The sequence below is a fragment of the Olea europaea genome, unplaced genomic scaffold (genome assembly GCF_002742605.1).
Source record: "Olea europaea var. sylvestris unplaced genomic scaffold, O_europaea_v1 scaffold1545, whole genome shotgun sequence".
Taxonomy (NCBI): domain Eukaryota; kingdom Viridiplantae; phylum Streptophyta; class Magnoliopsida; order Lamiales; family Oleaceae; genus Olea; species Olea europaea.
The window spans coordinates 103,026-112,822 of record NW_019233045.1 but is presented as its reverse complement, the minus strand read 5'-3'; the positions used below and the strand labels follow the sequence as shown (position 1 = coordinate 112,822).

Below are 9,797 nucleotides of genomic sequence, written 5' to 3'. Positions count from 1 at the left end.
CCATATAAATTTTGTAAATTATTGTAGTGATGGAAGATGATGTAATCTCACATTGAAGCGAACATCCATCAATCTTACACGTCTTTTATTTATTTCTGTTAATTAATTGCTCTAGATGGAATAAAATTAAGATATTAAATTCTCAACATATTCAACATGCAGGTGGATCAACATCTAATATTAAACTGTTGGAGAGATATACCAAATATTTTTATGCTTTTAATTGCTCTGCTCAGATTATCGAGCCTAGGAAAAAAAAGCTTCGACTAATAAACAAAAAGATAATTCAAAAAACACTTAACTCATGTCGGTTAAATGCAGTAGTTCATAGCAATTCATTAATCGTGTTGAAATTTCTTTTGGCGCTGTAACATTTATACTTCTTTTGTGACATAAATTTGAACTTATACTGGAAGCTTGCATCAAATGAAGGAGATGACTATACTTCTTATCAGGAAAAATTCTAAATTGTATCAAGTGAAAAATTAGGAGATTTTTATTTAAGTTAACGACTAATATCCATTGAGGAACTCATTAAATTCATTAATTACTGACAAAAAAACCAGCATATGTTTCAAATGGATAGCTAACATATAAGAGGATCAATAAAAAGCCCTTTAGTATAAATAAACACCTGTTGCAAAATGAATGGCACGATTCTCCTATAAAAACTGGACTTCTCTACAAGCCTTTTACACCATCGAACAATTTTCAATTCTCGAAGCCATGTCTACTTCATACTTGTTGGTTCTCTTCATAGCGGTGGTGGTTTGGCAATTCCATCCATTTCCAAAAGCAAACCATCTCATCCACATTCGCAAGCACCCGTGCCTATCCCAAAGCGATGGGAACAAGGGCGAATCCAGGACTTCGACTCAACTAGGGCAACCGTTGATCGTTGACCGTTGACTGTCGATAGTCAACGGCAATATAGCGATATCGTTTATTAATATTAAATAAAATAATATTAAAAATTCTTTGATTTATATGTAAATACACTAAAACGTAAAAATCGTATATTTATATTATATTATATTTCAACACAATCCGAAATAATATAAATTACATAATACATAAAACTTCTTTGTGTTATCAATGCTTAACAAATCGTTTGCTTGATTAAAAGTAGTTGAGAGCTTAGATACACCACTATAAGAACTAGATTGAAATTCAGTTGAAAAAGTCATTCTATAATTAGTATGAGAATTGAACGTTAATTAAAGATTAAACGTAATTAGAATTAATTTTCAAATATAATTAAAGTTTTAATTTCCAATTCTCAACACCAATTCATCACAAATTATAAATTCCCCAATTTCTCATTTTCAATTTTCATAAATCACATCTTCACATTTCATGATACTCAAATTAATTTTTAATGTCACAATTTATAGACAAATTCTCAAATAACATATAAATTAAAACTCAATACTCATATGTCAAATCTTATAAATTATTAAAGCATCAAGTATTTGAAACGACAAAAACCAACAAAAAAAAAAAAAAAAAGCCACTGAAGGGGGGGCTTTATGTATTATTCCTATGTTGACCTGCTGCAACTCGAATTTGGATCTCAAGAATAGAAACTCAAATGAAAATCGAGATGATCCAACCTAAGGTCCAATTGATCTTCACTTGTGATTGAATGCACAAGTATTGAAGTGAATTGGATTGGTTCATGCAAACAGTAACAGGCCGGGACTCGAACCAGTGGGGCCTAATTTAGTTCAGGAATTTTTATTTTCAAAAATAAGATATATTGATGTTAAAATAAAAGGTAAAGAAAGAAAGAAAAAGGATTTACAATTTCTTCCTCAAATTTTAGTGGGATCTTGGAAGCCACAAAACGCCACCCACCTCCGGCGCCATGTGCAAATGTAGGTCCCAAGGATGTTTGGTATAGATTAAAATTATATTTTTTGGTAGATTGTGATGTGAGTTTTTGAAATGTGTGGTTAAAAAGTTGTGGAGACCATGAAAAATGTGGTTAATATTAATTGTTTCACTATATTTAATTTTCCAAAAATATGAAATCGAAGTATTGATGGAATATCAACAAGCTTGACTAAGCACTAAAAATAGATTTATCGGAGGATTTGAAAATATGAACATAGTTAGAGCCTGTTTGATATTGACTTTTGCTTGTTTTAATTTTTGTTTCGAAACTAATTTTTAAAAACGTTTTTCCTTTTAAAAGCGTTTTTGAAAGCTAAATTGAACCAACTTCCTCTAAAAATTCATCTAACTAAAGAAAACACATTCATAAAATTAGTAAAATGAGTTTAAAAAAAAGCAACTTTTGAATATCAAAAAATCATTTTGACTTCTTAAAAAGTAATGTCAACCAGGTACTTACTAAGGTGATTTATACCACATTGATATTGAAAAAAGAAATAGTCAATAAATGAGATTACCAAAAGAAAAATACGATTATTGTTGAATTTTCTAGTCGATCCCATGGCATAGAAAAGAAAGGGGAAAAAAACATGCATGGCATAAACCAACGTAGTCTATAAGAAACAAGAAGAATTCTTGTTTATCTGATTACAATACTGTGTGGAAAAATAACTCTAGCTTTTCTTCGGGGGCGATTTTCCTTTACTGGGTATTCCTGAAATAAAGAAAAAGTCACCTCAAAATTGTCAATACATATCTAGAAATAAACCTAAAACGTAATTTAATTAGCTGGAAGTCCTTTATTAATTCATGGCTTGAAACTCTATTCCTCAACCAATTATTCTTTTTCATTCAGCAAAGCCGGTAATACTAGATTTTTTCCTCAGGTAACACGTAGCGAAACTTAACGTGCAAGGAACGCTACTGTGTATATATATCCGATCTGCCAGCTATTTCTTCTTCTTTTACTCTTAATTTTCTTGAAATCGCCTGAATTAAGAATGTTATTTAGGACTGTTTGGAAGATAAAGTTTCTTCTTATCTCGCTCGGCCCCTACCGTGCACAAGAAACGACGTTCTCTTTCACACCTTTCAACCGGAACGGACCAAAGAGCTGCTTTTGCTAAAACTTGAGCAGTTTTGTCAATTAACAGGGATGAAAAAAATGTTTTGGTCTAATCTCAAATTGCCCTTTAGCAAAGATGGTAAGTTCCAAATCAGTTTAATTTTTTGTACAATCAGAATTAGAGCTTTCGTACATTTCATGTACAATCTGGATTCGTTGTTGTGTTTTGCAATCAAGAAATGGATGGTTTATTTTATGCTGTCTAAGAGATTAATCATCATTTTTGTTAACTGGTTTGATCAGGTAAACGTGGAAAAGAAGATGTGAATAGCTCGGTGACCAAGTCAAATGTCAATGAAGAATATAAAGAAGCCTTTAGGACAAATTCTTACGTAGAAATTTACAAGAAAGTTCAGGGCCAACTGGAAAGAAAAAGTACTGATAATGGACCATCCTCATCTTCATCGTCATCCTCATCCTTGTTCACATCTTCTTCTTCGAGGAATGTCCATCTCTATGAGTTTCTACTCGAACCTCAGCAAGAAACCCTAGCCTACATGATTGAAAACTCTGAGCTTCATCAACTTCTTGTCAGTTACTTTGAGATTAGTTTAGACGCCTGCAGATTATGTGAATTGCTCCTCAAAAACGTCCATAAAACACGCGCTAATTATCACGGAATAAAAACCGCGATAAAGCAAATGAAGAAGGTACCTGATGATGCAAGTTGGAATACAGATGATAAATGCCTTGCTGTTTATAGAAATCTTGCTACATTTGTCATGCATAGGAATCCGTTATCAGCAATAACCCCATTACAATTCCACGAATTACACGAAAACCACTTACTTTTTCTTCAAAGATTAACATCCGAATGTGGGAAAACACAGAGGAAGACAAAATTGAGAAGGTGGTTCAAGAAAGTCATGACATACATTTTTGTTGGGGCGTGTGGGGCATTAATCATTCCTCTACTAGTTCTTTCTCATGGAATGGTAGGGATGGTGGTTGCACCCGTACTGTTTGTTCTTGTTTCTGTGAGCTTATTTTTTAATAGATTAAAAGTGGGAAGAAAAAAGTTGAAGAAAACCCGATACGAAATGCTAGGAATGCAGCTTGATATTGCAGCAAGAGGGGTTTATATATTGATCAAAGACTTTGATACAATAAGCAGATTGGTGCAGAGACTTGATGATGAATTGGAGCACGAGAAATTTGTAGCAGATATTTGTGTTAGGAAAGGGAAGAATGAAATCTTGAAAGAAGTTCTGAGAGAGTTTCAGATACATGGATCTTCTTTCTTGGAGCAATTAGAAGAACTCGAGAAGCAAATATATCTGTGTTTTCTTGACATAAACAGATCAAGGAGGCTACTTTTTGAAGAAATAATCAATTAAGTGCTGATCCAGATTAATGTAGGTAAACAAAAATAGCTTCTATAGTGAAATGGCTACTTCACTAGAGATTTCAATTTTCATTTTTTCTCTTATTTGTATTATTCTTTCAGTTTAAGCGACTAGAAAGAATTCAATTCACACTTAAGATATGTATCTAAAGATTTTAGTTTCGCCCCTGAGAACATCCTTAACTGATGATATAAATTATTTGGAGATTATACTTTAATAAAAATAATGTTGTAACGTGATTTTCAATAAGAGCAAGAACTTATCCAAACAATGCGTGTCATCTCTATATTACATATTTGGACTGTGCTACCTGCACAGACCCCTTTGTACAAGGCATGTACGCATCCATGTGTGGGGTCCACCTCCATGTGTGTACATCTGTACAGGCCCTGTGCAAAGGGGCCTGTGCAGGGAGCTTTTTCCTACATATTTTGATGGCATTAGAAAACTTTGTTGAATTTTGCCAACATTTTAATTGATCTCAATGTGAAGTAATTGTAAGGCTTACAATATTTTGATGTGGTCTAAAATTTCAATCTAGTATTTATTTTGTTAGGCTTAGCATGATTACTAACTCTATGGATACACACACTAATTTTTTTTAGCTTGTAGGTTCTCGAGGCTACTTGGAATTTTAAAATGAGAGATACCGTGTGAATGTAATAACTTATATTTTCGTAATCTTTAACAATTTCTATGTTTGTATCTTGAGTTCTTTTATGTATCTTTCAAAGCGAATAAAATTTGACTACGTATGAATATTTTTCATTTACATCTCCCCATTGAAAATCCCCTTAATTTTTTAAATGTTTAATTGGTAGTCAATTTATCTACATGACATGTTTGCCCTAACAACTCAGTCTATATCCGAAGTTGGATAAATGTTTAACGACACAGATTTTTGTTAGGCCAAACATTCAATGCTTTGCAACTTCATACCATGTTTGCTTTCCGTTTTAAACACATTTTCTCTAACCATAATTATTACAATTAAGTTGAACTTAGAAATAAATTATTTTTACTGAACAACATTATATTCCTCTATTATCAAACAACACAAAAGTTCACTTTCTCTTACTTGCTTTTGTTCCTCAAACCTTTATACCAAAGACACAAATACAGTTATTCAGCACCCAATTACTTTAACCACCTTTTACCTAACAAATCTGCAGTCTTTCCTAATCTCAGTTCCACCAGTGATGCTGCTCATCTTGATCATGGACTTAACAAATGCTTTATTAAATTCTTCTTGCGAGCAGGCGAATTTCGAGACCAATGATTTTGTTCTTGAAGTAGTGAGTAAAGCTTGGTCTGAGGAGAGAAGACTTCTCCCCTGGAGAAGTAACTTGTAGTAGGTGTTGTCAAATGTAGTTGCAGAAGAATCTAATTTGGATCCTGCATTTTTCACCTTGTTATGAATGGGGCAAATTTTCCTTAAACTGGCTGCAAAAGATGGTTGCATCGATGGATCAATGTTTGTTGTGGTGTTGAATCTGTGGATTCTGTTCTGGAAGGATGAACAATGAGAGAAACCCAGTGTGTGCCCTCCTGCATGCACAAATATGTCAAGGTAGGTTATAATGTGGAGAAAATAATTTTGTTACCAACTTTGTGAAGTAAAAGGAAAAATAAAAAAATAAAAAATCTCCCAAACTCTATCATGAGCTACCCAATTTTGCCCCAAAAGGGTCCCGAATTATTACAATGGACTAGTACTCTTCTCTCTGTGTAATACCATGTAGCATGACAGACATGATTTAGTCCCTGTTTGGTCCTCATCTTTCTAAAATTTATTTTTTTTAAACTCATTATTAACCATACTTTTATGGAACCCACGATGTTTATGAACTTTACAACTATACATTTTATCAACTTTTATTAAAATCTACTAAAATATGAATTTTAGCTGAATCGAATAGGTGCTTAGTGCCACGAGGACAGATAAAAAATATCATGCTGAAGTGAGAAGATTAGTTTGAGAAAGACTATTACAGTTACCTGAGAGTGCCGCTAAATCATCCATGGATAGGCCTCTCTGGGAGAAGCTTTGCTGCAATTGAGTTATATTGAAGGTCGGTGCTGGTAGTTGTCTGGTTTCAGTAGCCTTTGAAATTCTTCCATCTTTTCTTCCTTTCGGCACATCCCAGGTTGGACCTCCAGACTAGAATTTAGTGAAATTATTACTTATGGAATTTGTCCAAAACATACTCAATTGAAGTAGTTAAAACAACTGCACTGAATCTATATGATCATCCTATTCTGTATTCGGTACGTAACACTTGATAATCGATAAAAAAAATTTAAATGCATCACTTTTTTTTTCATTCAGTTTTAGTCTTGTCTAGTCAAGCTTACCAAACATATGCAGCCTGAGAATATAGATATGAATAAAAGAATTCTTCTATTATCTAAGAGTTTGAACTTTTAGGAGAATTGATGGTTCGAATACGGTATCATGATTGGATAAAAGTCGTGATCACAAGTCGAAGTCGAACTTACAAGAGCAACTGCATCTCTAGCAGCTAGAGCCAATATATCTGCACAAGAGACTACCCCAGGACATTGTGCCTCTACTTCCTCTTTAGCATTGTCAATAACATAAAATGCATGCAAGGAAATGTTAGGAGGGCCATCTTTTTCAGCTTTGTTCTTCCCCTTGGTGTTCAGCAGCACAGAAGCATCACAACCCTTAAAATATATATAAATAAACCCTATGAAAATCATAGTGAAAATTGAAAAACACTGAAAAACGAACGAAAAAATTATTAGTAAAAGTCATATTGGAAAATTGTACTCTAATAAAGCAGTCATGGAAGTGCATCCGAAGTAGAGCTGCTGGAACTGTGTTGTCATTCATCATAGCTTTCTTTACAGCTTTTCGTATCGTCGACTCGGCCTTAGGACATGTTTGGTGGTAGTAATCTACACTTAATGCATTAGAATAACCCGATATTAAAGAAAATATAAACACACTCACTAAAGAGAAACATATGGCTGCCATAGTATAATCTCTTCAAATGTTTTCTGTCTCGATCACTTACAGTAAGAGATAATGATGTCTCAATGGTATTTGTAGGAAACTACCCCATCCCATCCCATCCCACCCCACAACACCCCACCCTATGGTTAATTTGTTAGCATATTTGGTGAGCTAGAACCACTATAGAGTTCGTTGGAGTAGTTTGAGAATAATCCTTGTACGGGAACACTTACAAAGCCATGCATAAACATTAAATTTTTCTTTATCAAGTCATTTTGCTCAAACATAAAGCCAAGAACTAATTATATTCCATTTAGGCTAATAAAGAAATCTAACAGGAATCCACATAACTGGAAAACAAAATGATTAAAGTTGGTACTAGCAACTTTAATTGTTACAATTGTATGCTTTACAATTCGTATGCACATAAATAATTCATTCTTTTGCACATTTACGAGTTAATCACCTCCTCATCTAAAAACCGAAGTTATACATTCGAGAATGGTAATATTTGTATATGCATTTTCTGATTAAAGATACGACTTGTATGTTTTTATTAATGAATAATTAAAAGACTTAAATCCATGTACTCTTTCACTAACTCTAATAGCATGTTGATCATGTAAGGATTTTTAATTAAAGATGGGCTTGTATGTGTAAATAATTGTGTGTTAAATTATAGGCTATCGAATTCGGTTGAGCTCAATTATAGTGATCTAATAAGGTTTCAGTTTTGGGCTTTAATGCATTCAATTAAAGTATGGATTTACATATGTGTAGAGATCGGGCCCAAATCCTAATTCTATGATGGGTCGAATTAGGTCAAAGGGCATCCCCATATAAATAGGTTATGGTCCCCAGATCACACGAAACGAATTATTCATTCTCTACTGCATCCCTTCACATAGAGGAAAAGAAGATTACGTGTAGATTTGGAAGATCATACCGTGAAATTCATATTGCATTAACCATGTCTGATTCAGGTATGCTTCCGCTTTAATTCTTATATTTCTCGATGATTTAACATGAAAGATCCAGTAATTTAAAGCACTAAATTCTCCAACAAGTGGTATCAGAGCCTCTTCATGTTGAATAATTGAGAATCAAAGGTTTTCGTTTGGTTCTTGCAATATATTTTGAAATTTTCAGATTTAACAATTTTTTGGTTATATATTTTGTTAAATTTGAAAATTTTTGCGGTATAATTCTTGTTATTTTCGAAATTTCGGATTATGGATTTTATGGATTTTTTGAATTTAGATTTCAATAAGATTCAGAAAATTTTAAAAAAAAATTTTTTTTTTGCCGTTGCCTGCGTAGCGCTGCGCAGGTAGCAGCGCCGGTTCATTATAAAAAAAAAAAAATTTTTTTTTGGGGGCGGGGGCCTCCTCTGTAAATTAGATAAGTTAAGGCCCCTGGTTGCAATTAGGGTTAGGGTTATAAAATTAAGGTTTCAGTCCCTAACCTTTAAGTTATATTGAGATTTGGGCCTTTAAGTTTCAGATTTAATAATTCAGTCCCTAAGGTTTTAAAATTAATTAATTCGGGCCATTAAAGTTCTGAATTTATAATTAAAGCCCTCAAAATTTAATTATTAATTCAAATTGGCCTACTAAGTTCATAATTAATTCAAATTGACCCCTAAAGTTTCAAATTTTTAAAATTTGATCCCTAAAGTTTTGAATTGATCAATTTTGGCCCCTAAAGTTTTAAAATTTGTTCTAATTGATCCTCTAAAGTATTGAATTAATTAATTATGGTCCATAAAGTTTCAAGTTTATTAATTTCGACCCCTAAAGTTTGGAATTAATTAATTTTGCCCCCTTAAAGTTTTGAATTATTAATCCTAAGGCCCCTAAAGTTTAAAACTAATCAAAATATGCAAAATTGGTGATTCTCTTTATCAAATTTTGGTATTAAAGACTCTTTTAAAGAGATATAATATTCGAAAGTTAGTTAATTGAAGCAAAATGTTGCCAAAGCAACATCTCTTGTGAAAATTGACTAACTTAGAATGTTAAAAAGTGTTTGTGCACGTGTTATTCATGGAAATATTGGTCGACCCAAAGGAAGGTCAATATTTAGCCGAATACACGTGCACCTGTGGTGATAAACGTGTGACGATTATTTGGTTTAATGTGTGATCAATAAATCGGTCCAAAGAAAGGTTTATTGATTGATACATTGTTTTATCGTCAATGTTTGATCACTATGCCAAGAGTACCACTTACAAGTCAATATCTCTGTCCAAAGACTGGATATTGATGTTGTGCTTGGTATCTTGTGATGGGCCCTACCACTATTTGAGATTATTATTATTATTATTTGCATATTAAAGATATTCATGTGAGCTATTCATAATAAATGTTCTCTAATTTAGTTTCAGGTTTTGCTGCTAATATCTCTGCTAGCATCAATTCAATTCCAATGTTAAATGACACAAACTTCA

The 9,797-nt window shown here is 32.9% G+C and overlaps 2 protein-coding genes across 2 annotated transcripts; one reads left to right on the top strand and one right to left on the bottom strand.

The window, feature by feature from the left end:
- Nucleotides 1–2,876: 2,876 nt before the first annotated feature.
- LOC111376676 (UPF0496 protein At1g20180) lies at nucleotides 2,877–4,525 on the top strand. The gene is made up of 2 exons (XM_022999646.1): nucleotides 2,877–3,101; nucleotides 3,266–4,525. Exons 1-2 carry the CDS (start codon nucleotides 3,053–3,055, stop codon nucleotides 4,357–4,359), a joined length of 1,143 nt encoding a protein of 380 aa, XP_022855414.1. The 5' UTR covers nucleotides 2,877–3,052; the 3' UTR covers nucleotides 4,360–4,525.
- An 883-nt stretch (nucleotides 4,526–5,408) lies between these two features.
- Nucleotides 5,409–7,387, bottom strand: LOC111376675 (peroxidase 64). The gene is made up of 4 exons (XM_022999645.1): nucleotides 7,163–7,387; nucleotides 6,868–7,056; nucleotides 6,367–6,529; nucleotides 5,409–5,916 (listed from the first exon to the last, which is right to left on the bottom strand). The coding sequence occupies exons 1-4, from the start codon at nucleotides 7,367–7,369 to the stop codon at nucleotides 5,522–5,524; spliced, it is 954 nt and encodes a 317-aa protein (XP_022855413.1). The 5' UTR covers nucleotides 7,370–7,387; the 3' UTR covers nucleotides 5,409–5,521.
- Nucleotides 7,388–9,797: the final 2,410 nt, after the last annotated feature.

Excerpts from the sequence above, each read along its gene's own strand:
- LOC111376676 (XM_022999646.1), top strand. The coding sequence starts at position 3,053 with ATGAAAAAAATGTTTTGGTCTAATCTCAAATTGCCCTTTAGCAAAGAT. Across the intron at positions 3,102-3,265 it reads ATTGCCCTTTAGCAAAGATG|GTAAACGTGGAAAAGAAGAT; the intron begins GTAAGTTCCAAA and ends TGGTTTGATCAG.
- LOC111376675 (XM_022999645.1), bottom strand. The coding sequence starts at position 7,369 with ATGGCAGCCATATGTTTCTCTTTAGTGAGTGTGTTTATATTTTCTTTA. Across the intron at positions 6,530-6,867 it reads CTAGAGATGCAGTTGCTCTT|TCTGGAGGTCCAACCTGGGA; the intron begins GTAAGTTCGACT and ends ACTAAATTCTAG. Across the intron at positions 5,917-6,366 it reads TGATTTAGCGGCACTCTCAG|GAGGGCACACACTGGGTTTC; the intron begins GTAACTGTAATA and ends TTGTGCATGCAG.